This window comes from Drosophila suzukii, chromosome X (genome assembly GCF_043229965.1).
Source record: "Drosophila suzukii chromosome X, CBGP_Dsuzu_IsoJpt1.0, whole genome shotgun sequence".
Classification (NCBI taxonomy): domain Eukaryota; kingdom Metazoa; phylum Arthropoda; class Insecta; order Diptera; family Drosophilidae; genus Drosophila; species Drosophila suzukii.
Genome location: NC_092084.1, coordinates 21,240,064 through 21,268,035, shown reverse-complemented (window position 1 = coordinate 21,268,035; position 27,972 = coordinate 21,240,064). Strand labels below are relative to the sequence as shown.

General features: G+C 36.3%; 2 protein-coding genes across 3 annotated transcripts in view; both read left to right on the top strand.

Annotated features, from left to right (window-relative positions):
• The window catches only part of rsh (Rap GTPase activating protein radish), a 134,357-nt gene that overhangs the window by 26,313 nt on the left and 80,072 nt on the right, over window positions 1–27,972 (top strand). The gene's annotated exons all lie outside the window — the stretch shown is intronic.
• Window positions 17,646–18,467, top strand: LOC108005431 (uncharacterized). The gene has a single exon (XM_017068711.4). It carries the CDS (start codon window positions 17,744–17,746, stop codon window positions 18,245–18,247), a length of 504 nt encoding a protein of 167 aa, XP_016924200.2. The 5' UTR covers window positions 17,646–17,743; the 3' UTR covers window positions 18,248–18,467.

The following is a 27,972-nucleotide window of genomic DNA, read 5'->3' as shown; positions in this document are numbered from 1 at the left end:
CATGACTTCCTATAAGTACTGAAGTACCAGCATTTTACATTACTGCACAACACTGGAAGCGAATTTATAAATCAAAAGGCATACCTATGTGCAGTTAATTGCAATCACATATTTAAGTGATCACGTACAGCAGCAATTAAAGACTAATCTAATTCTGTTCTCCAAGAAATAATTAAGAAAATATAAGAAGGAAACAAGATCATGACTTCCTGTTAATACGGAAGTACTAGCATTTCACATTACTGCACAACACTGGAAGTGAATTTATTTCCCTTTCCCTTTTTATATAAAAATATAAATGTATATTTTGTTATATTTTCATTAACAATATTCGTGTGTATCAAGAAAAGGCCCTGCTTCAGAGCATCCAACTTTAATAGGGCCCAACTGTTTCCAATTCCGAATGATCCATCAAGTGGTGGGTCTACAAAAAGAAATAGAAGGTGTTACGGAATCGAAGCACTGGACTATGCAACAATTTGCCCAACTCGAATGACACTGGGAAATTGGCAAAACTTTGGCAAATTTAATGTCTACACAGGGAGAAACTAAGCAAGCAAATTGGAATTATTCTCCATAAGTAGTGAAAATATAGAACCTATATTAGAACAAAAATTATGTAAAATTAAGAGCTGAAAAAAAAACACAACAGCATTGTTACCATTAATGACTTTGAAACTTTTTGAGCAATTGAAATTGGAGAAGTGCTAAGGGATTGGATTGACAACATGCCAGTGTTCTTGGTTCCTGTTTTTGTTCTATCTGTTTTCATTTTAGGAGCTTTTCCTCAGACACATGGGTGTGTAGTTGGTGTTGTTGTGCTCGTTTTGGGGCGGGGAAAAGGCATCAATCTTCCTCCATCATTGTCAGTGGCCGATGACGATGACGATGACGAAACAAGAGCCCCAGCAAACACACAGCATTCCCAATCCCCAATCCCCATCCGATTTTCCAAAGCCCTATATAGTATTTTCCATCCCCACAGCCCCCGCTGTTTCCCTTTCACATTTCTTATTTCCGCAGCAGGCATCACAAAGTAAATGAAATATCATCGCCCCGCCTGTCATTTCATAATTTTGAATGCCCAACCAAATAATGCGAAAATATATATCCGCATATGTATACACATGCCATTATATTTGCAATTTCCCCTTCCTGTTTTGTTTATCAATAAAGCCGCCGCGCGTAATAAATTAATTATTTATTTGCCATCAACATCAATATTATTTAATGCACATTTTTGGGGGAGCGAGAAGAGGTGGAAAAACATTCATCAAAATTTATTAAAAATTGGGTGGAGAGCTCAGGTATCTGCTAATTTAAAATACAAAATTACAATGTCTGAATTTAGATGATGTTTAGGTTTTGAGCTGCCTACTGTTTCCACTGGTGATACATCATATTTAATTAGTATAGTATGGACTTTTAATTAGGAATATGTGTTTTAAAGCATCTTTAGTATTTTTCACAAATTTACAAATATATAGAAAATTGCCAAACCCCATTTAAAATCAGCTAAAGAACAAAAGCAGCTGCATAAATATTTCAAAGGCTGTTTGGCCAACTAAAACGGTTTTGTTTTGATGGATTGGAACTGAATTGGACTCCAGGACGAGTCCGACTCATAATTCTAATGCAATAATTCACTCATCTGTGTGCTGGATGCATAAACAAATTGAAAAACTTTCGCCCAACTTTCACTTTCACTTTGCACCTCCCTTTCCCCCATCCCTCGCTTTTCCTTTCGCCTTTTCCCACCAAGAATCGCCCAAAGCCACCGCAGGCAGGGCTATCTTCTTTTCCCATTTCCATTTCGCACACACACACATATGGGGGGGGAGAAAGGGCGGAGAAAGCCCGCCCACCGCCCTCCGAAAACAACTTATATTTGAACAGTTTTACGGGAAAAGTTTTTCGCAGCCATCTCGAAAGTGTGTTTGGACAGGAGAAACCGCAAAAAAGGAGATGACGGAAAAATCCAAAGTCCACAAAATATGAGACGAGGGTCTAATCCTAGTAGTTGAGCGTTTCATTGGTCCTCCACTTTGTTTTCAATTCTTTTTTATGACGAATTGGAGTCTGTGCCCAGCAAAAAACCATATAGCATTTTCAGAAGCAGGCATATAAAAAAGAAACGATTCGCAGAAGCGACTCGGCAAACAAATTCCAAATGAAAGTTTTCGAAGGAATCTTTGTTTACCTGAACAATGGCAGCCAAAGTAAATTCCGGTGCAAACATACAGGCAACTCAAATTTTAGACAGTTTATTAAGTTTTCCGGAAGTTTCAGCATCTTTCTTCCTCATTATCCCCCCCTTCCCCTTTCTCCCAGTGGGTCTTCCTTAATTTAGGTTAGCATTTGTGGGCCAAACTTTTGGGATCCTTAAACTTCGCTCAAAACTTTGGAAATCATTTTTGCTTCGTTTACTCAAGTTCAAGAGATGATTATTCAGAAAAAAACCAGGCTAAATGAGTTAAGGAAAAATAAATTATTGTAATATTTGTTCAAAAATGCTAAGGACTTGAGTTTAAACAGTTCTTAAATGGTTTAGCTATAAGCTAAAAGGTTGATCATCTATTATTCTTAAAAGAGGGTATCTTTTCTTTTGACATTTTATAAAATTGGAAATGTTAGATTAAGCAGCAAAAAAAACCGTAAACCAATTGTTTTTTACTAACATATTTTACAAAATGTTTCAAAAAGCAAGAAAACAAATTTTGAAATAGGTTAAGTTCTTTAAAATTTTTCCAATGGGACAAAATTAAAATAAATCTTTAAAATAGTTCGTAGGGCAAGGCACACTCTGATATTTTTCTTTCAAAAATTAAAGTTGTGTTGGAATTGAAAATACGTTTTTTTTTCAATTTAAATGGCTTAAATTAATTTTTCAAGTCCTGTGCGAATATGATCTTCAAATAAACTATGTAAGCCCCATTTTGTGGTGCCCAAAAAAAAAGATATTGGAAAAAAAAAATCTCAAAATATGTAATATATTTAAAAATTGTTAAAGAAGGCATGCCAAATATACAAAAATTGCTTCATTGCCTTTAAGAGTTTAAACAATAAAATAATTTTCAGAAAATATTAAAATTTCAATTTTCTTTGCTTAAAATCCGAATTAAAAGATATTGCGGGGCGTAATAAATATAAGATGTTGAAAAAAGGCTAACAAAATAAAAAATCGCTTTTCAAAATATGCTATATTTTTTTTTAATATTTTAAATTGTTCAAAAAATGTAATAAAGGTTGTAGGTTAAGCAATTTTCATTAATGATTCATTGTTTTTAAAAGTTGAAAACATAGATTAAAATTCTATAAAAAACTAAATCCGCTTTTCCTTGCTTTAGAGGGTGGTTTGCACGTGCTTTTCAAGACCTGTGCGAATATGATCTCGAAATAAACTAGGTAAATCCCCAGCTGAACCATATTGCGGACCCATTCTGCGGGGCCCAAAAATAAAAACAAATTAGCCGGGACATTAAAATGCAACTCACACAGAGCCGGTTGGCTAATTGAATTGTTTGCGCCGCGCCACGTCGCGTCACTCCATTTTCTGTTTTTTTTTTTTACGCCCCGTGGCCAGACTTTCGGCACTCACTGTGCGCCACTCACCTGACACGGCAACATTTTAACGTTTCCGTGTGTAATTTGAAATTTTGTTTACGCTCGAGCTTAGGCAATACGCAGGACAAACAGCCGGGGGAAAGTGGGTGCTTTTTGGGTAAATCCCACTAGAGCCCCCCTCACCCCCCTCAGAAATATCGCCCCAATCCAAATCTGGGCTGCGCACGCAACAGAATAAAACTCCCCATACATACATAAATATTTCTATCAAATTTCAATTTGCTGAAATTTTCCAACCCCCGCGTATTTATTTTGCATTTTTTCCTGGCTGCCATGGGGAGACATAATTAAGCCGCGTCTCAAAAGAACTTCTGCCGAAAGCCCACAAAAGCCCCGGCCAAGAGGCTGTCGTAATTAGAAATCTACAAAACAAAGCAGCCCCCCCCCCTCTTCCGTCAAAAAAAAAAAATCCTAAAATTGTTTAAGTAAAAACAAATACAAAATGCAAAACACAAAGCTGGAAGCTGGGACTCACGGCGAGATTTGCGTCGTTTTTAAAAGTAAAGAAAGGAATATTTTTTTACATAATTAATTACCCCAGCTGCCAAAGTAATGGGCTAGCTCATGAGCCCGGACTCGCGGCTTAAATGCCTGCAAACTTCTTCGACTTTCGGTCTATATATAAATATATATACTAATTAGGCGGTGGGTGGAAAATTATGCGGCGCACTTAAGCCGCATTAAGTGCGGATTTTGTTTACACTCTCACTCGACTCAGAGGAGTATCCAACTACCTAATTTGGTTGCCTCGCACTCGCACTGGGTCCACCTTGTGGTCCACCTTGTGGTCCACCTTCACTTTCACTTTCCCTCCAGCTGGATGACAGCTGGCCAGGCCAGCAGTTCTACTTGGCTGGTAGTCACACACATAGCTTCCGGAAACCGTAACCCCCATGGTCATGGCAACAATTGAAAATGCCAAAACGGAACGGAACGGAACGGTACGGAGCCCCAGTCCACAACTTAATCCTTGGCAACGCAGCGGTCCTGCGCCTGCAAAATCTGTCTAATGATGGCCAACGGTCGGGCAACCTATTGCCATGGCCGGCACTGTAATGGACAGCACATGTCCAGTGGAGGCACTGGGAGAAAAAATAAATACCATAAGACTTCGATAATAAATCAAAGGAATCGCCTAAAAATAAATGTCAAAAACTGTGTCTGTAATAGATACCAAATCCTTGATATTTTTCAAGATTACCTTCTATAAAATGGTTTAACTACATATTTATAAAAATAAATATAAAATACAGGTACCTATTAAAATGTTTCATATACAATATAGACATTTTATAAATTTTACCATATACTTATATAAATATCGCAAGTTGTGGATTTTTTGAGCTGATAGTGACTGTTTTCAGTCATAATAAATTTCATTTTTATACATTCAATATTAAAAAAATTGTTGAGAAATAGTTTCCAAAATTACACGCTCCTTTTCTTAAGGCCCTTTTATTATCCTAATATTATGAAATTAATATATTCTTTAAAAAGTAAGATAAATAAGGATACTACACTGTAGTTTATTTAATAAGAAAATTTTAAGGGAGTTACAAAATGTAAGCTTATGGTTATGTGATTATGATTATGTGATATATGATATATATGAATATGTCAAAAAGTTTTCTTAGTATGTGATCTCCAACCCCATTTGAGAAATGTTTTTAAGAAATCATAATCATAATAAAAAAAAATTGTATAAAGTATTAACTATATTTAAGCATAATCGTATTAAGATTTTATAAAAATATTTTTTATTAATAAAGGATCGCTGAATATGGGTTGATAAAAAAACTGTTTTACATTATATCCGAGGCGTACTTATAATATATTTACAATATTTTTTCAAGTAGAGGGATTGCATTTATAAGAACTTAAATATTTATTTTAAAGATCCATTTTAATTGAAAGCAGCAAATATTGCCCATTTCCAATCTCAAGATAGTTCCATCTACATAATTCGCAGTGCACTTGAAACGGGGCTCACCTGGCTAGAATGCTAATTGCTTCGTTTGCGGATTTCGGCAGAGAACTTTCATCTGGCCGCCAGACGTGCAACATCGGGCCCCTTGGCATCCTTATCATCCCTGGCATCCCCGACATGCTACAATTTTCAGCATCCTGTGGATGTGCGGATCCTCTGGATGTGCTGGGGTTGCGGGTTCAGTGGGGCATTCACTTATTTATGAGTCGGGCTACTTCTTTATTGATTGCCCGCCATTGGGATGTGTGTGTGTGTGGTGTGTGCGGGGTATTTTGAGTTGTGTTTTTCAGTTAGCGGGTCCTTGACAATGACATGTTCATGGCATTTAAAGCGGAGGTCTGGGGAAAATGGGCCAGGGAGTGGAAATGGAAAAGGAAAGTGGGCGTGGGCATGGGATCGGCGCTCTTCTTTCCGTTCCGTCTAACCGCATTTCTTTTGTGGCACACCGCCTGACAGGCTCTAACTTTATTACATCGTCCTTGTCTGCGTCGAGTGGTTTGCCATCTGTTCGAGCGCAGCCCCATTTTCCCCACCCATTTTCCAGCTTTCCCAGCTTTCCCAGCCTTTCTTTCCGCCCACTTTCAGGCCATGTTTCTGCGCTACTGTTTCTGTTTCTCTGCGAGCAACAGGCAAAATGTGTGCGGCATTGCGGCAAAATGTTCAATTTATGTATAGTAACGAAATGAAAGACCGCAAAAAAATTCTGGCTGGCTGGCTGGCGGAAAATGGGGATGGAAAATGGTATCCGAGGGATTGGGGGGGGGGCTTGTTGGCAAACATCGTTGGCAACTTGACGCCTGTTGGACATAGTTTCATGGCACAATTTCCCCGACACAAATTAACATTAAAGAGCACGCGAATGTGGGAATAAAATTTGATAGCAGGCTTAAAAGTTGTGCAGGAAAATCTCAAATAAAATTTAGTTAGACTTGAAAAGCGGCCTGGGCAAACAAGCAACAGGAGAGGGTCCCGGAAAAAAGAAATGGAAATGGCAAAAAAAAAGAAAAGCGAAGCAAAGAAGTCGAGTTAATAAGCTGGAAAATGTGCCCCAAAGACCAACATTACCATTAATGGCGTCAAGTTGAAAGAAAGGTCAAAGGCGGCTGAAACGGGCTTCAAATGGGATTGAATTGTATGGCCCGGCCGGAAAAGCGCCCCGTAAAGGCGCCGGAAAATCAAATGTGGCCCTAGACTCGGGCTTTAATTGAGACTAATTGATGGTGCGCGGGGCATAAATTGTAAACATCTTTCAAATTAATTAAACTGACAGTTGCAGGCACTCGAATTAATATGAAAATTCCCATCCATCGGTTTTTTTTTGCTGTCTTGCCTGCTGCAATTAAAGGCGATACAAATCCATTAATCCATTAGATTTGCTGTCTAACTGGGGGCACTGGAAAAAATTAAAAAAAAAGAAATAAAATGATTTAAACAGATTTAGAAAAATGTTGAAAGCTACTTCCTTGGTCGCAAAAATAATATTGAAGATCTTTAGCCATTGTTAGCAAGTAATAAATAATGCGTTGTTTCTTATTTTTAAATTCCAGCTCTTTTAAAAACGTATCATTAAGCCACACAAATGACTAGGCTTTACAAAACAACTTAAAAATATCATTTCTGGTGTCTAAAAGTAGTCAACAATATATTTAAAACCCAGAAGTACAATGAATTCATTGAGTATGACCACCATTCACAGCATACTTATTCACAGCATACTTTTAGGCACCTAAAATTTAATTTAGCCTATTGATTCGTGTGGCATAGATATATTTTTTTGATGGTTCGAGTTCAACTATAAGGTTGTGATATTAAGATCCCTATACTAAAAACTACAATCTATATGTTAATGGTAACTTCTTATTTAAATATGATTTTCGACAACAAAGAAACCAATTTATCACTATTTTTAGGTAGCACAGCATTTACTTTTTTCAGTGTCAAAAGTTCCAAAGGCCACCCATTTTATGGGGCAACTATAAAAAGGCGGAATTGTTCCGCCGGAATACGGACGCATAAACGGGGCCCGGCATTCATTAATTGCCGTCCGGGCACGTGAGTGTTTGAATGTTTGAGTGTTTGAGTGCGATCATAAAATTTGATGATGCGCCGCTGGAGTGAAAGCCAAAGCTGCTGGATGCCGTACTTTACTATATATGTTCGGCCGATCCGGCTGACAGCCCACGAGCGTTATTAAAAACTGCCCCGTCGAAAGCCAAGCACAAACTCACACGCACACAGCTCAAACACAAATACCAACACAAACACAGCGGCTCACACACACACAAAGACAAAGGCAAGCGGAAACGGAAACAATGCGGCGTAACGAAAAAAAGTAAATAAATAAAAATGTAGGAAAACAAGTGCTAAGCGCGTCGGACACAGCCGGTGGCGAAATTGGCAATGGCATTAACCCATCGTTGCCGACAACGCCACCAGCTGCAACAATAAAATCGTCTCCGGTACGTTTTTACGAGCAACGTTCTGGAAACGCCCAGTCGCCATTGTTCGGGAAACTCCTCCTAAACGCCCCTAGAATATCCCAGGAACCATTCAATCATGTCGAGATAAACCATTTTCCAAACTGCAATTTAATTTCATTTAATGGTCACCAAGAACTAAAAGAGGAAAGGCAACTTAAGCTGTTATAAACACTTTAAATTTACGGTTAAAATAAAAATATTTAAAATCATTAAACACATAACAATATATCTTATCAAATAGGAATAGTATTTTACTAGTGAGAAATTACACAAGTTCCCTTTTTTGTCTCTAATTTAAAGTTGATTTAAGCTGTTTAAAACATTTTAAATTTACGGTTCAGATAAAAATATCTACAAATCATTAGCATTAACATAGCAATATATCTTATAAAATAGGGATAGTGTTTTACTAGTGAGAAATTTAAGCTGATAATGACATTTTTAATTTACGGTTCAGAAAAAAATAGTTAAAATTCATTTAACACTCTTAAATATCTTATAAAATAGAGATAGTGTTTTACCAGTGAGAAAGAATACAAGCTCCTTTTGTTGTCTCTATTTTAAAGTTGATTTAAGCTGCTAATAACATTTTAAATGTATGGTTCAGATAAAAATAATTAAAAATCTTTAGAAGCTTCAATATAACCATTCATCTTATTAAATAGGGATAGAATTTTACTAGTAAAAGAATACATAAGTTCCCCTTTTTAATCTCCATTTAAAAGTGGATATAATATATTTTTTAATCGAACTAAAATATAAATTCCATATGCCATCCTCATTTTAAGTAATGCAATTAGTTTCAAACTGATTAACCTCAACTATTTCCAATAACTAATAGCTTACTTTCCCAATAACCTTTAACAATATCACACCATTTTAAAGTAGTAACTTAGAGATACTCAGGATGCCGTAAAGTAAACGTTTTCTCAGTGGTAAAATAACAATGCGGCTTTTGCGACAGCCGTAATAATATTAAATATTTGCCAACATCGGGATTTTCATATCGTTAAAGCACTTCCTTCCTGCTGCGACTGACTCCTTCGTTGCGCCCCCCGTTGTTTTTCCACAACCTTCGACCCCCCGTTTTTCCCGCTTTCCCCAGCACATCCGCTTTTCCTAGACGCCGTTGTTGTTTTGGCCCCCTCGCCGGAAAATCATCCTCTGCCATGGCAACCGTTTAAAATCCCCCTCGACAGGAAACCCATTTTTATTGGCCGCCGGAACGCGCATCGCAGCTAATTGCCTCAGTCTCGGAATCATCCACCTGCAGTCCGGATTTCAGGGTCTTATTACCCGACTGGCCACTTAACACCTTCCCATTACGGTTATGCAACATTAAGGCAATCGATTAAGCAATTAATGCCGCCGCCTGATCTGCCGCAAAACCATAATCCGTTGATGTCCGTCAACAAATAGTGTTGGAAAAGCATAAACAATTCAATACTTGTAGATACAAGCTTTTTTTTGGGGAAAAAGGGGGATTTTCATTCAAAAAACATGCAAATTACAGTTTTAAAAGAGTTTCTTTTTAATTACAAGCCTTTTTTGATGGCTTTTTTGGCATTCTAACTAAACATACATATTTGGCCTACATTTCGGCATTTAAAAAAATGTTAAAAAAGCCTCATTGCATAAAATAATACATTTCTGTTGAACATATCTCAAAAATTTAAAAATGTTCTGAAAGTAGACTCTGACATGGTCCACAATTTTATATTGGGCCTTAACAAAAGACAGCTTTTGAAAACAAACCCTGATATTAAAACAAACGAAAGGGTTAAAAAAACATTGTGGATAAAAAATTCATAAAAAATTCTTTAAAAATGTTTGGTAATGACAAAGTTTAAAAATATATGCAAAGGTCACAACCTAAAATTTATGGGTAACATTAAACATGGAATATAGTTAAGAATTTATAGGTCATTCCTTTCAAGGGAAGCCCAGTTTTTTGGTACGTTTGCTGTCATTGAAAATTCCCTTTTTGCTTGGTTTTTGCGGACTTCAAATAGAATTTGAGTTTCAATCCACTTCTCAATTGGCACAAAAAAGCGGATATTGTGAAGAGACCCTCAGTTTTTTTTCTTCCACATTTTAGACTTTTCACTGGTGTACCATTCGCAGCCAGAAGGTCACCCGATGGCTTTGGCGATTTCCCCCTGAAGTGGCATCCAAGGGTCCCGTTGGACCATCGACGTTCCGCCGTTATCCATTTTCCGGCTGGAGGAAAAGCGCGGGTGGGGGGGCTTAGAAAATGGGAAAATGGGGGGGATTTGCCAGTTGACAGCTGTCAAACAATGCTCCTCGCAGTGCGAATCGCATGTGAATGCATTTTAATGGCCCGGCACAATGGGAGACTTTTAGTTTTCCCACCCTCTCTTCGATGGCCCACAGATGCAGATAAGCCCGGGAAAGCTGGGAAAAAGGAAAAGCTGGGCGGTCGTAAAGGCGGTGAAAATGCTGCCCCTAGCGTGGCGACATTAAAAACCGTTGTCGTAGATGTTTATTTGTCGTAAAGCAAAAGCAAGCTCAAATTGCATGCATTGTACACAGATACACACGAACACTGGCATAGAGGAAAATTCCCTCACAGACACACAGAAACATAGGAAAATAGAGTTGGCAAAGGAGCGAATTCAGCGAAAGTGCCAACAATGTTGTAGGCCAAGGAAAAGCGCATTGCAAATGCCATTGTCTGTGGCATAAAACACAAATTCAAGACAAATATATGGGGGATTTTAGTATCTGTAAGGGTGTAAGATACTTTTAGCTATGTAGTTACTTACAGAAGGCTAGGACAATTAAATCAATACTATAAAGAACATGGTTTTTTGACAAAGTTTGAATTTCTTTTATATATCTACATACATTTTAAATTTAGTTGCTGTTTTTGTATTCATTTTTGGGGTTGCAAAATATTTTATTTAATTTCCAGAATTAAGAAGCTTAGATGTAGGAAAATTTTAGCACATATTACAGTTCCCTTTTAAAAATCCATTAATGTTTAAACAGCTTTTTTAATATTCAATTTTATTTATGTTAAAAATAAAGACTAAACACATTTCCTTTTTCCCATATTTTCATCAAGTTAAGTATTCAGTGCTTTTCTTGTGAAAAGAAAATACGCTTTTATGCTTTACGAAGCAGAAGCTAAGTTGTAAATTTTCCAGGAAAAGGGTTTAAGTGTAAACAACACATTTCTAGTTAATATTAATTCTGACATACCCATAATCATATTACTTTTTTTTTAACATAATAAACTTTGATCAGCATAAATTTAAACAAATTGTAGTTCTAAACATTTAAATGCAAACATCAAATAATATTTTTCTGAACTTTAACTATATTTTTTTATGGAAAACATAATTTAATACAAATTATTTAGCAAATGAATTTATCTTAAATCATGAAAGTAAAAATCTATGCAGAGCTTATATTTTAAAAAATATGTAAATCTTCAAATAATATTTTCCTGAACTTTAACTATACTTTTTAATGGGAAACATAATTTTATAAAAATTATTTGGGCCATTAATGTATCTTGAATCATGAAAGTAAATATCTATATATTATCAAATAATGTTTCATATTCCTTTCATGGAAAACAGCACTTCATATGAAATATTTGGCCAATAAATCTATCTCGAATCCCTAAAGTAACTTAACGCCCAAGCAAATTGCTTGACTTGGGAATTTAACTCGAAAGTATCTCCACGCTGAAGTGAATTTTCGCCGAAGTCTGCGACCATTACCCATGAATATTTATCACGAAATTACAAGGGATACTTTATGCCTGTGGTTTTGGCATAATTCCGGCATAGTTGGCCGGATAATCCAGGCAGGGGCAACCTATCCCCAGGTTCATCCCCGAATGCCATTAGCTGGGGTGGAGATCCCCCACTTTTGTCCCCCCCCCCACTCCGCAGCTCATCTTTGGAATAATGATGAAGGTAATGAAGGAGCAGATTTATTTGCATTTAGCCTGATGGACTAGCCCGCCTTGTACTCATCCCATTACAATTAGCCATAGATTTTAATTATCATAATGATAATTGCCTTATGGCGAGTGTTGTCGCAGTTGGTTTAGTTTTTGTGCCTATTTAATATTTGATCGTCCTGAGAGGCTTGCTCGGCTGTCTTTGATGTTGCCCGCTGCTAATTGGATTGCATCCTTATTAATTAGGCGGTGTCGGAATGGTAAAATGGATGCTGGATGCTGGATGCTAGATGCTAGACGGCAGGCAGGATGCCCCATCCCTGGCCTCCCTGGCAGCTTTCCCTATGCAAATCAAGGCGAAATAACAAAATAACGAAATAACCTCGAGGATGGCTAGGATGTAATTAAAATATGTTGCCAAAGACAAACAACAGCAGACAAAAGCCCCATAACAAAACCGAGCGAAAAGCGAAAATAAACAGCGAAACCGAAACTGAAACACGCACAACAAATTGATAAATATGCAAATTTAATAGACTCGCAATCCATTTGCATAAATCTTGGCGGCTAAAAATAAATAAATAAATTTGCAAGCGCAAAACAAATTAAGGGGTAGATAGGCGCCGGAAAAAAGAGAAAGTCGACCATTAAAGTCGCTTTAGTTTGGCATTAAAATAAAGTGTATTTAAATTGGGGAAAAGGATCAGGTTCTTCAAGAAATGGCTTAGAAATATTTTTCTTCTTTTGGGAAAATTACCTTAATGAACATCAAATGAAATTCACATTTTAGAAAGCTATTAGAATAAAGACGAGGTAAAAGAGCTGTGTATTTTACTGACATTGATTAGGAATGTTAACGAGCACTATGAAAGGTATTGTACATTAATAACTATCATAAGCTTTCACTGCTACTTAAATACCTTTCTGAAAGAAAATTATTTTAATTTTCAAACTAAAAAAATATAAAAAGGAAAATTAAAAAACTATTATATATATTCAAAACACATCAAATAAAATTATTTTCATCATAAGCCAATAAAGAAGATGGCCCGTTTTCACGACCCCTAACTGAAATTTGCCGCGAAAATATGCTAAATGGAGTTCCAGCCAGAAAGCAAAAAAAAAACAAAGCAGGAAAACAGCAGAAGGAAAACAAGCACAGGGAAAACGAGAATAAAATAAATAAATAAAAATAAGGAAAATGGCGAAAACAGCTTGAACATCACGCCATGTAACTGGCAATTGACTGCGAACAGTTCTGCATATAAATTGAGCAGATTGAGATGCAAGCGCACAGATAGAGATACACCGATTTATATATATATATATACGTATCCGTATGTAAATCCAAAGTGGGGGTGGGGCGAAAGTGACAGCCCCGAAAACGAGATCAAGATTTGTTTCGTTTCCATTTCCGTGACCATTCGCAACCATTCTCCCTGGTGTTTATCCACCTGCCACTTTCCCCGCTTTTTTTTCCCCGCTTTTTTTTCCCCGCTTTCTCAGCTTTCTCAGCTTTTTCCTCGATTTCCCCGTTTTCCCAGCTTTTCCTTCGACTTTCCTTCCGTTTTCTGTGCGTGTTTATTTGCCTGTACATTATTTGTACACACGATTGCCTTTCGCATATTAAAGACGAATTCATAATAAATACAAAGGCATTGCCATGGTCATATCTCGAGTTATAATCTCTTGCCTGCTGAGACTTCCTCCTTATAGATAAGAAAGTGGCTTTGTTGGCCCCAGAAAGGGGAAATCAACTCTTTATGCTGGGAAATGGTATTTTTGATGCTTAGGATTTTAGCTTATTATTTTCTAAGGCATGTATGAGCTGTACAAAATTGAATGATAATAATTAAAATTCTTATTCTATCTTTAGTTCTTAAAGTAAAATGGAAAACCTATTAACTTCCACTAAGACATAGGTAATCCTTAAATTAAAAAAATATCTTATTACCATGAAAATTGTTTGATACATCTTTCATTCCAAAAAATCCAATAATTAAAGTTTAAGTTCCATTGATGGTTTACGAGTAGAGAACTGCAAAAATGCTAGATATTACTTACACATGCTGCTGTCTGTCTGGATCCTTAGAGCAGCTTCTCCCATTTTTTCTTCGAACTGAAAACCGTCAGAATTTCAGAACAACCGACTTGCAACATGGCTTAATGAGGTGGAAAAAAACCTAGCAGGTTATCAAATTACTGGGGCCGTCTAAAAAGCCAGTCGGAAAACTGAAGCCTAATTAGTAGTTGGGTTTTTTTGGTATGGAAAGAAGAAAATGAAACCAAATGCACTTTACTCTTAAAGATTAATATCCGATATTATTATAGCTATATCTTAAACTTTTGGGTTAAGCTCAGACTTCTATAAATAGGGGTGATGTATATCTATATAAATCTTCAAGGTCTTTTCTCGGCGGACTTGTTGCAAACTAATTTCGAGACGCCGAGCCGTTCAATTACAAAAGTTTTGCCAGCCAAGTTAATAACATTTATCGCTCCCCATAAAACATATCCTGTGTGTGGGGTTGTTTTTGGCTCTGGGATGAGGACCCTTGGAAAAGTTACTGCAACAAGTTTAACCTTTTTTCCGGTTCGGCAAGGCGACTTCCTTGGCCCTGCTTGGCGCTTCCGGTTTTCCGACCAGCGAGCCAACATTGACTTACTTGCCGCACAAATTGAACGCGCTTGTACACTGGCAGAAAATATATGGCTTTTCATAAAATATATTTTAGGAAATTATTTGTAACAAAGGCATTGCTGTTTTGCACTTATTAGTAAAAACTATATATATTTAATAAGAGCCATTAACAAAAATAGTAAATTAATTATTATTTTAACAAACAAAAAATGAACAAAATTCAAAACTTATATTTTTGGCTATGATGTTTTAAATTTTAAGTAAAGGTTAAAGTGTACTCATTAGATGGTTTATAAAATAAATAAGATACAATTTTGTTTTGTCAGACGTAAACTAACTTAAATTAAAATACATATTTAGTACAATTAAAGACTAAATTTATTGGATTCGGTGGATTGGATTTGGATTTGTACTTATTTATAGGTAAATGTATTTTTGTATACAACTCTGATTTTTATGGGCGTTAAATTCAAATATAAAGATACTATTATTACCTTTAAAATATTTATTTGAACTTATATTATTCCAATGTGGAATTTCCTCATTTCTTTTATTATATTATTATTCTGAGATTTGTTTTTTCTCTGTATATCGGCGCCAAAAGCTAGCATTACTTTGCCTAATAGTTTAGCAATTCCTTTAAGTACTTGAGCGTTCTGCGCCACCGAGCACTTGAGTAGATACATAGATAGATTGAGAGCTAGTAGATACACAGATAGATGGAGGGCTGTTGACACACTCATCCTGGGAATGTATCTCAGGAATGCGTCACTCCCACACAAGCGCGGCAATCTCTCCAAATGCATTGCTCAAATTGCATTACAATTTAACGATGGTTTGAACTTAATTTCCCTTTTCCCCGGAACCGTTTGACAGTCGATAACTCATAAATGGCATTAGTTTAATCTCTTCCGATCGAAATTTCCGCTTCCCATTTTCCCCGACTGTAATAACTTGCTGGGATTTTTTTATACAAATAGGAAACCACTAAAATACAGATTACAGGATTACATTTTGACTTAAATTTAGGTAAAAAGCAGAAAAAAATATGGTAAAAAATGATTTTTGGGTTCTAAAAAATGGTATCCGGCTTTACATAAATAATTGAATATATTATATCAAGGCTCTGCCTTAAAATACAGATTTCATGATAACATTATGCTTTGAACTCTTTTAAAAACACAAGATAATTGATGGTAAATTACACCGTTTGGGTTTTCTAATTCTTAAAGCCCCTGATAAATCAATATCTGCCAGGTTTTAGTTATAATTAAGACCAAAGATGCCATATTCAAACCTGAGCTTTAATTTATTGGCTCTCCAATTTATAGCCCTAATCAATGCCATACTAAAGCATTCAGTTACAGTCCATAAATAATGCCAGACATTCGCTAGTCAGAGGACCCATAAATAAAGAGCCAAGTCCAAAGTATTTCGCATTTGAAAAATCCGAGGCCCTTCGCTGAGTTTACAACTCAACTTGAGTTGAGAAATGTTTGAAATATTTGGCATCTAACGGCGTTTTAAAGAGCCCGGAACGATATGCAAATGTTGGGGAAAAGATGGCTAAGAGCACCTCGAGCAGGTGAAAAAAAAATATAAGAAGAGGGTGAAAAATCGCATGCCTATGCATCGTTCCATTCTGTTTTATGGTTCATAAACTTTCGCTCCTTGGTGAGTGCTTTTTGCCCTTTTTTTTATGGGGGCACGTTGAATAAAAAACTGATTTGTTTTGCACCCCTCGCTGTTTGATGTTGCCGGCTGTTTGAGCTGATTCGGGCTGTTTTGGCTGATTTCAGCCATTTGTTGCCAACGAAATGCGGCTCAGTTTTTCGGGGGCTAACATATGGCACTCACTTCGGCGCAATCGCATCATCATCAGCATCATCATTATGCTGACGAGTTGTTAATGATGAACATAATGACGACACGGAGCGCTTTGGGCCAACAAAGTTGTTAACATAAAATGGCTCGCTGCACACATGTACACCCACAATTTGCTCAGATTTCCCAAGTATGCTGTGTGTGTGTGTGCTTGTGTGTGTTTAACCACTTTCACCTTTTATAGTCCACATCTGTCACTGCAGTCGTTTTTCACCTGTGAAAAATGTGAAGGGCAGGTAAATAAGGCCAAATCGGCAAAAAAAAAAAAGAAAACGCACGGCAAAAAACGCATTGAAACTTTCACCACATACAGTTTAATCGGCTTTATGGAAATTTCGTTTTAAAACTAATCGCATAACTCTATCTGAAAAGCTGAAATGTTATACCATTATCGGCTAACTAAGTTTAAAGTGATTTCAAAGCGTTTTCGTTCGAAAATAGTTATGCAAACTTGAAATATTTTTTATCTGGCTTTTAAGCCCTCTAAAACTATATATATTTTAAAGATAAGGACTTGAATCAATCGATAAAAATAAGAAAATAAGTTAAGACTAATATAAGCCCAGTTTAAAGTCACTTCAAAGCACTTTGGTTCTAACCCAAATATGCAAATTTAAAAAACTTTTTTTAACAGGTTTTTTAAACTTTATAAAACTATATACCCTGAAGAAAAGGACTTCAATCAATCGATAAAAATAAGAAAATAATTTCTTTCCCTGCACACATTTTTCGGCGAAAACTTGTAGTCAAAAGAGGAATATAAAATTTCATTAGATTTAGCATTTGAAAAAGGTAACCGGAGGAGCAAAAAAAAAAGAAAATATCGCCGAGAGATTGAGGGGTTGTTTGAGCTAAGGGGTGTTGAGACCCAGTCTTCAACTTTGGGTCCCGGGGTTGGTTAAACTTTTCATGTTTTTACCCTGGGTTCTCCCAGTTTTCGGGGCCGCGGGCGATGGATGATTCTTATTTTGATTTCGCCCATGTTGTTGTGGGTTACTTTTCGGCATACGCCAGCCGGTCGTATGAGCAATGTAAACAACTTTCCCCCACTACTCACTTCCCAGCACTTTTCCGGGTGGATTTTCCATGATGAAAAGCAGGCATTTCCCCACCTCCCAACCAAATCAGATGCTCTGACGCACAGAAAATTTCATTTCAGATCAGAAATTTAAAAATACAAAAAATAAGGAATGCCAGTTCTGAAACTTGCCAGCTTTTTTACCAAATTTTTTCCATCCAAAAGAGTGCGTTGCATAGAAGTTGAGCGAAGAAGGCAGTTGTTAAAGTGCAGGGAGCAACTAAATAACCGAAAGATGAGCAAGACACCTCGAGTGGACTTCAGAGCAGAACCCATAGTGCTGCCCATGCCACAGAATATGATCAAGGGTAAACTTCGCGGGAAGCAAGTGATTGGGAGTTTCCAGCTGAAGGTCGAGCGAGATCCTTTGACTGAGAGGCTGGAGATCACGGCCACGCTGCCCAGCCCACGACTTCCGCCGGAAACAGATCCATCGCCCCAGGAAGAGCAGCTCTATGAGCTGTACGTGTGCAGCAGCCAGGGCCAATTGCTGGCCAGGATGCCCTTCCTGGAGAGCGACTATCGAAGGGCAGCCCACCAGGCCATCGAATCCATGTCCTCATCCCCATCATTTCTGAAATTTCCAAGGATCAACCCAAACTGCATTCCCTTTTGATATGTGGAGGAGGAATACCTCTGCCTGCAACCGTCAAAATGTCAGCCTTCATTTACCAGGGTTTGCCAACCTGTCAGGAACTTCCGGTTATCGATTACCTGCTATAGCTCCTTTTTCATCTCTATCTCTTTAATTGGTTGCTGGATGGGATACTAAATTATACAAAAACTGCAGGGCTGTAAAATTATCTTTAGACTTCAATAAATTTATTGTAATTCGCTGTCTTTGGTATTTTTTAAAAATGTACATATATTAGCCATACTTATATTAGTTACCTTTAAATCACTTAATCACTTTGTTTTTATTAACAAAAAGTAGAATTTACAGGGAAATAATTTTAATTCCATTTTATTTTTGACTAAATTGGCGGTATAAGCCTTATCAAACAATTAGCAAATATAATTGATTAATAAATACTAACTTTATTTGAAAGGTTTCAATTTCCCTTGCTATTTTAAAAGTATTTCTTAATACTGTAACCAAAATTTGTTGAGCCACAAAAAATAATATTAAAGTTGAATATTCCTTTTAATTTTACTTGCTTCATTCAAGAAAAATTCCAAAATGTTAACTACAAGTTCTTTGCTGAAAAGTAAACGTCAGTTGCAAAGCTCTTTAACGAAGTAAAATAAAATAAATTTGGGAATATGCAAACTCAAGCTATTGACATGAAATTAGCAATCAGGGCAATGCAAACTTGCCATTCAATCAATGTTGTTTTGACAGTTACCTGGTTTTTGGCTTTTCATTTGAGCACACAATTTCAAATTGAAAATCCAGACACAAGGATATTAAGTATGTGCTTATGTCACAAACAGATATTGGAGGTTTAAGTATGGCACAAATGTAAGCGAATAAGTTACACATTAAGTTACATTTTAAGCTCTTAAACATCCAAAAGATTCCGCAGTTGTATGGTAATATTAAAATAAGGCCTTTCATTTATCCTGCTGAAATTTTAATGGGACTTTTCCGCTTCATCTCCTGAAAAACCCATAGCTGTTAAAAATCAACATATCCAAAATGTAAAGTCATAAGATAAACCACTTTGATAATCCCTCGTAAGCGATAATTGCAATTGGACGGGATGTGCGGTTGCTGGGATGGTTAAAAAAAAGGGGACCGCCAATAATTCCGACCATATATCCACTTACCACGCTCTCGCACAAACACATATGCAAAAGTACGTGTGCTTGTGTTTGTGTATCCTGTATGTAGGACGAAAAGACCCCAAAGAACATGCTATCAATTTTATTTTTATTTATTTTACCGCCCTCCACGAGCCCATTTTCCCTCGCATTTGTTTGCTCTTGGCCCAGGCTGAGCATATTTTGTAGCTCGTAAAAGTTTTTGATATAAAATGTAGACAAAAGGCGAAATGGGACACGGCGAGCACACAGCCGGAAAATTCTCGGAAATGGTGATTATGTAATTTTTAAAGTATGGAATATTTAAGTATTCCTAATTAATTGAATTATATTTTATTATATTGATATATTATTTATTTTAATTTATAACTATTATATATTATATACATTTACTTAAAGTTCCTACTAGATATTTTTTAGCATGATCTTATAAGGGGCTTAGGTAAAATAATATTTAAAATTTGATAAATAACCTTGGGTTAACAAATCCTATTTTTATATTGTTCCTTAGTTCTTAAAAATTTTGTAGGTAGAAATAAAAAATTTGATGCAATTTAAAATCAAATTTTATTGACCCTCTTGAGTTTATGATAATAAAAGTAGGCATTTTTTTCAAATTCTTTTTTATTATTTTGTTAAATTCAACAGCTTAGTAATTATACTTTTCTCTCAGTGCAGTCAACTCAAAATTATGGCGCGTTTTGTAACCAGCAAAAGGCCAAAACGAGTTTCGTCTTTCGCCTGCTTGTTTTTGTTGCGGCTTCTGCTTTTTTCGCCGCCCCTTTCCGTTTCCCTTTTCCGCCATTTTGGACAGCCATTGTGTGTGTGTGCGTGAGTGCTGTGCCTGTGCCTGTGCGTGTGTATGTAAAAGAGAGCGTGTCCAACGAGCCCTTTCAATTCTCGATGCTCACGCACTTGCACCTATTAATTAAAAAGTTCAGGGTCAGGCCAAGAGACAGACATCAGCTGGCCGAAAGAAAGGGGGGCTAAAAGAAAGGGGGGGGGGGGGGGGGGGAAGAAAGCTGGTCAAAAGGGGAGAAAGGTAGGGTCAAAAGGGGGCGACCCCTGACTCGGGTATTTTTAGCCTGCCCCGGCAATGTTAGTCAAAAATTTCTCTGTTGCTCCTGCATAATTTGTTTACTCTACGGGCTCGGCTTGCGGCCCCTCATTTTGGCTACCCTGTAATTTTCGACCATCATTAGTATCTTTTCTCTCAAAATGAAAGCAGTGCACTACACAGAGAAAATCCTGACGTTCTCATCTGAGTTGAAAATGTTCCTAAAAATAGATCGACATTTTTAAGTTGAAAATGTTTTTATTTTGCTCGAATCAAGTTGAATTGGCGGTATTTAAGTACATTGTATGTACAAATAATCTATTAGTTCAGTCCTTAGTGTATACTTATCAAAAATTTGTTAAGTAAACTCAATTTAACTTTTCTCTTCTCACCATTTCGTTCTTATATTGATACCAAAATGAACTTACACTGTTTTTAAGAACGAATGTTCTCAATTCAAGAACAATGTTCTTGGATACTTCTCTCTGTTTAGTTATTAATTTTTTAAAAGGTTTTTTTACTGTGATTGATAAAACGAAATTTAAAACCTTTTTATTTGCTTTTTAGTATAACATATAAATTTATTTTAACGTCGATCAAACAATTTAATGGCTATAATACGTTGAGAATTTTAAAACGAATTTTTATTTAATGTAATTTTTTAAAAAGATTATATCTTGATTAAATGCTAGTAAAGTCAAAAAAACAATTTATTTCTTATTTTAAAGAAAGAATCACTTTATTTAAGGTAACTAAATTTGTAGTAAGCGGACTTCTCGACTTTGGATCTCAATAAATTATTCTTAGATTTATAATAACAAGACTTCCTCAAAGAAAATAATTGAACTGTTAAGCATAATAGTCCCTTTATATAACTAATTAAGTTCAGCTTAAAAACCACTTTTGTGAATAATGTTTTTGACCAAAAGAAGTGCAGAATCATAACAGCCAGAATTGTTAGGGATATTTGCGGTCGAAACATGAAAGTAATTTTCACAAAAACCGTTGTACACTAGTTGACTTGCCATTTATCAGAAACAGGTCTTCAGCAGGACTTTCCCCGAACCACAAAAAAAAACCAACCGAGGAAAGCTGAAAACAAAGGCAGGAGGCACACACACACACACTCTGGGGGGTGGAAAAACAGGGGGTGGGGGTGGGAAAATGGGGGAAGTCCTTGCGGGTCACGGAAACTGTGCGTAACTATAATTAATTTCATTTTAGACTGGTTAGCAAATAAACGAGCAAACGATGCGGTTCGTTCGCTGGCTGCTTGTTTAGCTCTTCGAAGGAGGAGCCCCCAACCATCCAAAACCCCCAAAAACCCCCCGAACCATTTAAACCCCCCATCGAAGCCCCTAAAAAACATAGCCACCCCCAACCATCGACTCGTTTTTGGCCAGTTGAGACACTATTTTTGACATCGTCCTTGTTGCCATGTTGTTGGCTTTTCACTTTGCCAGCACTTGACTGGCCAACTTTCGGCCCTGGGCCACCCGAAAACCGCCCAAGCCCCCCAAAAAGCACCCAAAAATACCCCCCAAACCACCACCCACTTATTGTATAACTGTTGCTCATATTGCTGGCTTTCTTTTCGAGTCGGTTGTCGAGCGTTGAAGTCCTTTGAAGGACCCAACGCTCAACCCTTATCAAAAATTCAACGGCATGATTTTATATCCCCGAAATTATTGATTCAACCTGAATGCCGAATCACTCCCTCGTTTTTCTTTTGGTCCCCCCACAGAAAGTTATCTTTCAGCCTAATCGCCTGGAACTCATTAACTTTCGTTCGCTGCAAATATTTTGTTTGAATTTGCTAGTCAGTGTTTGCAAATCATTTTTTTCGGGCCTAATTAGGGGCCTTGATGAGGAGTCATTTCAGGTTTAGCCTATTCCCTTTTTTCTGGAGGCACTCGTTAAATTTTAAACTGTTTTTTAAAACCGTGTTTGCAAATATAAAACCTTTTTTGGAAATCAATAATATTTAAAATGGCTTGAAAGTAATTTCTAATTTTAAAGTACAAGTAGATACATTATTTTTTGAATACAAAAGTTAAAAAAAATTGATCAACATATTTTTGGCGTCAACTTTTGAGATGCTCTTCATTTTGTATATTAAAATTGAATTTTACTAGTAGCAACGCAAAAAAACTAACTAGCCAGAAAATTTTGCTAAAAACTTTCATCATAAAAAACCTCTAAAAATGTTTTGCAACTTGTGTAGACTGGCATTTAAGATGGAAAGTTGTTAGCTTTACCCCACAGCAAAATAACCACAAAAAACGAAATACAAAGCAACAGTATAAAGTTGGCTTATTAAACCTCAACATTGTTTGATTAACTCTTTTTTTTAGGATGAGCAACTTTTTTAAATAAGTATCTTGTTTGATATTTTAAGTCTCCTACGTTGAACTTAATTGTTTTTACTATCTTATATAGAGGAAACCAGAAGAGAAAGTGTTTAGACTAACTTTAGCTGTTCCCAGTTATAATAATATTACAAAATATTACTTATAAATTCAAATAGATTTAATAAAAGTAAGCTGACAAATAAAAGATATAGTATTTAAATAAATATCTATAATCAAAACTAAAATATATAGTATTTCAATCAACTTTACTTGACAAAATTGTTATTTATAAGAATCTATATTTAAAAATAACTATTATAAGCAAATATAATTTATACATTTTCATACAATTCATAGCAGAAAGTTGACAAATCCCAGATAAAATACACCAAAATTTTGATCAAAGTATGGATTGTCAAAAGTAAATGATGGTTTCTAGTACATAGACGTAAATATAAAAATCCTGGGATATGTATAGTTATATAGATTGTTGTTTTAGTAGGAAAGGAGTGCTGCCTGCCTGACCTGGCTTAAATAAATAAAAATGACGAGGTCCTGATCCGAAACTTGCCCACAGTTGGTTGGGCCGTAAGTCATCCCGAGATGATTCCATCAAATATGCATGGCCCATCATCATCCGCATCATCGTCATCATCTTCATCACCATCCTCATTGGATCCCAACCAGGGCCGAGCAGTCCATTTGAATTATGCATGTATAGACAGCAGTAGCGGGTGGAAAACTGGGTGGAAAATCGGGGGGAAAACTGTGAAAACTGGGGGGAAAAGGGGTTGTCAGCGCCAGGAAAGCGCAGCATGGCGCCTGCCAAGGAAATTAGATTTTCCAGCAACAATGCCCCTTGGTGTGCGCCGTTGTGTGTGTGTCTCTGTGTGTGTTAGCCAGTTGGACAAAACGGCTTAAGTGTTTTTGCCAGCGCCTTTTCACCCGATTTGCATAATGGTCGCCGCGGTCGCCAGAAAAGTATGCTACAACTTTTTATCAACTTTGTCAGCGGAAATTATGCTCAGCACGAGTCGGTGTGTTAATGTGTCAAAGTGTGAGTGCGAGTACTATAGTGTTAGTTTTATATATATTACACATACACACACAGGTCAGTTACGGTTCAATATCGCAAATGATATATGTGCCAGTGGCCCCTATAAAACTCACTTTAATTATTTATTTATTCAAATGCCTGGCCGGGCTTCTAAGCCGAAAAGCCTTTTACAAAGGCAGCCAGAAAATGGAAAAAGCGTGGGGGGGAAGGGGGGAAATGAAAGGGGAAAGGAAGCGGGAAAAGGCAAGAGCAAAGCCAAAGAAGGAGGAAAAGCGTTTTTCCAACTTTCCCCAAACGTTTCCTGCAAGAAATTGAAAGTGGCACGCGCAAATTACTTAATCCTACTTTCCAAGTACTTACTGCGTATATATATTTATACAGTGAACTCTCGGTAGTGAAAACAGAGAAAATTATTTGAGTTTACATCACCAAAAATAAATATATAATCAATTTTACCCTAAGAATTAAGACTGTCTTTATAAATATAGCTTTTAGAAAATAAGTAAAGTAAAAACCTATACTATTGTTTGCATAAATTGTTTCTCTATTATTAACAGTAAAAGCAATAATATTCTTTAAAAATATAACTTTTTGAAAATAAGTATAGTAAGTACCTATACTAATCTTGGCATAAATTGCATCTCTATTATTAACGAGATAACAATATTTTCCTTTATAAATATAAATTATTAAAAACAAGTAAAGTAAATACTTGTACCAAAATTTGCATAAATTATAAAAGATAAAAACAATATTTTCCTTAAAGCTTTTTCCTTAAATTTCAAATTTAAATATTTCCAAAAAAGAAATGTTTTAAAAATTTCAGAGTACCCATTAAAAATTCCAAAACGTCGCACAACAGAGCCTCCACTGTTTATATACACAACTTTACAGGCTAGGGTGGTAAATGCCTACACGTCCTTTCTGGTCCTTTGATCTAATTTACCAAGCATTTTCAGGTATTCCAACTTTGAATGCCAAAAACGAAACCCAAGATGACAGCAACAACGGCCGAAAAAATGCGACAAAAATTTGAAAAAAAAAAAATAAATAAGACCTTAAACGAAGACGAAAATGAAAATGTTAAATGAAAATGGCCTCGAGAGCCGTCAGGCTAGAGCTTTCCCACTTTTCACGTGTCTCCAGTGAGTCCTGGCAGTTAATCAATGAATAGCCGCACCCAGTTGTCCCCTCACCTGAAGGTCCTTGTGAGGAACTGGGGCATTACCCATCCCCAGGTTAAAATGCCGGACAAGGAGAACCAGGACCGCCTCGCAATTACATCAAAAGGAAACTGCCAGCAGAGGACCCACGTAATATTTCAAGGGGGCTGGACGACAGACGCTCTAAAATTAACTAAATAGCAGACGGCAGCACCCCAAGGAACCAAGAGCCACCCAAAAATACCATTCCCACCGACGGGACACGAAAAGTCACTTAGAAGACGGGGAATCAAAAGAAAGACGGCCAATGTCCGCCAGGTGCCAAACGTCTAAAATGCTCGCCCTTTCTTTTTTTGCTCTCCATTCCTAGGAACTGCATTTTATTGCCAGGACAACAATTTACAGAAAAAGTGAAAGTAAAAATAAAAAATAAAAAGGAAATAATAACAACTGAATGGAACCGCAAGCCATGGCAAAACGTAAAATGTTCACCATTTAACTAAATTGTTTCATTTAGCGGTGGTACAAAGTGGATCTCGGGGAAGGGAAAAAGGAAAGGGGACCCTTTCGCAGGAGGGGAGATAAATGAGTTCTCAAATATAATACAGATTAATGGAGTCAGGGGATTTGGTTCATCAAATCCCCAGAAGTTGCCCAGCTTCCAAGCGGGGTATACATATATCTGGGACTGAGAATACAGTGGAATATGTTTTTTAAAACAAAATAGTTCACGCTTAATGAGATTCATTATAAGAAAAAAGATTAGAAAAAAAAATATTATTTCCACATTAATATGGGTATTTTTCAAAGTTCTTAAATTAAAAAGACTTTCGAATTCAATCAAATGGAAACAGTGCAATGTATTTTCGTATAACAACTAGTGCATATTCAAAAATACCCTTGATAAGAAAATATAAAAAAATTTCATGCTCATTTTCTTATTTATTTTTTAACATTGCAAAATTATTTCCACATTTATGCAAGCATATTTAAGTGTTCTTATCAGATTTTGGTCAAAAATTCTCATTTTTTAGTGGTTTTTCAATCGTAGTTTAGCCAAATCAAGGCGTACAGCTAAAAGACCTACTGTTCTGAGCAGCTTGCTAAAAATGCTATCGATCCCACTCACTTTAAGGAACATTTATATTTTGACCCATTTTCGCATTTTTTGTAGGGGGGTGCATCACTTATTTTTAGGATTCAGATTTTGGTCAAAAACAGTAATTTTTTAGTGGTTTCTCAGTCGTAGTTTAGCCAAATCAAGGCGTACAGCTAAAAGACCTACTGTTCTGAGCAGCTTGCTAAAAATGCTATCGATCCCTATCACTTTATGGAACATTTATTTTTTGACCCATTTTCTCATTTTGTATCATTATCATGCATCAGTTATTTTTGTGATTCAGATTTTGGTCAAAAATACTCATTTTTTGGTGGTTTTTCAGCCGTAGTTTAGCCAAATCAAGGCGTACAGCTAAAAGACCTACTGTTCTGAGCAGCTTGCTAAAAATGCTATCGATCCTCATCACTTCCTGGGAAATTTATTTTTTGACCCATTTTCTCATTTTTTATAAGGGGGTGCATCAGTTATTTTTGGGAATCAGATTTTGGTCAAAAATACTCATTTTTTGGTGGTTTTTCAGCCGTAGTTTAGCCAAATCAAGGCGTATAGCTAAAAGACCTACTGTTCTGAGCAGCTTGCTAAAAATGCTATCGATCTATAGCACTTTAAGGAACATTTAATTTTTGACCCATTTTCTCATTTTTTATAAGGGGGTGCATCAGTTATTTTTGGGAATCCGATTTTGTCAAAAATACTAGTTTTTTTGTGGTTTTTCAATCGTAGTTTAGCCAAATCAAGGCGTACAGCTAAAAGACCTACTGTTTTGAGCAGCTTGCTAAAAATGCTATCGATCCCACTCACTTTAAGGAAAATTTATATTTTGACCCATTTTCGCATTTTTTGTAGGGGGGTGCATCACTTATTTTTAGGATTCAGATTTTGGTCAAAAACAGTAATTTTTTAGTGGTTTTTCAGTCGTAGTTTAGCCAAATCAAGGCGTACAGCTAAAAGACCTACTGTTCTGAGCAGCTTGCTAAAAATGCTATCGATCCCTATCACTTTATGGAACATTTATTTTTTGACCCATTTTCTCATTTTTTATAAGGGGGTGCATCAGTTATTTTTGTGATTCAGATTTTGGTCAAAAATACTCATTTTTTGGTGGTTTTTCAGCCGTAGTTTAGCCAAATCAAGGCGAACAGCTAAAAGACCGACTGTTTTGAGCAGCTTGCTAAAAATGCTATCGATCCCACTCACTTTAAGGAACATTTATTTTTTGACCTATTTTCTCACTTTTTATAAGGGGGTGCATCAGTTAATTTTGGGAATCAGATTTTGGTCAAAAATACTCATTTTTTTGTGGTTTTTCAGCCGTAGTTTAGCCAAATCAAGGGCGAACAGCTAAAAGACCTACTGTTTTGAGCAGCTTGCTAAAAATGCTATCGATTTCTATCACTTTAAGGAATATTTATTTTTTGACCCATTTGCTCATTTTTTATAAGATGGTGCATCAGTTTTTTTTGTGATTCAGATTTTGGTCAAAAATACTCATTTTTTGGTGGTTTTTCAGTCGTAGTTTAGCCAAATCAAGGCGTACAGCTAAAAGACCTACTGTTTTGAGCAGCTTGCTAAAAATGCTATCGATTTCTATCACTTTAAGGAATATTTATTTTTTGACCCATTTTCTCATTTTTTATAAGGGGGTGCATCAGTTTTTTTTTGAGATTCAGATTTTGGTCAAAAATACTCATTTTTTTGTGGTTTTTCAGCCGTAGTTTAGCCAAATCAAGGCGTACAGCTAAAAGACCGACTTTTTTGAGCAGCTTGCTAAAAATGCTATCGATCTATATCACTTTAAGGAACATTTAATTTTTGACCCATTTTCTCAT

What these genes read in the sequence shown, in the direction of transcription:
- LOC108005431 (XM_017068711.4), top strand. Translation starts at nt 17,744, where the DNA reads ATGCCAGTTCTGAAACTTGCCAGCTTTTTTACCAAATTTTTTCCATCC.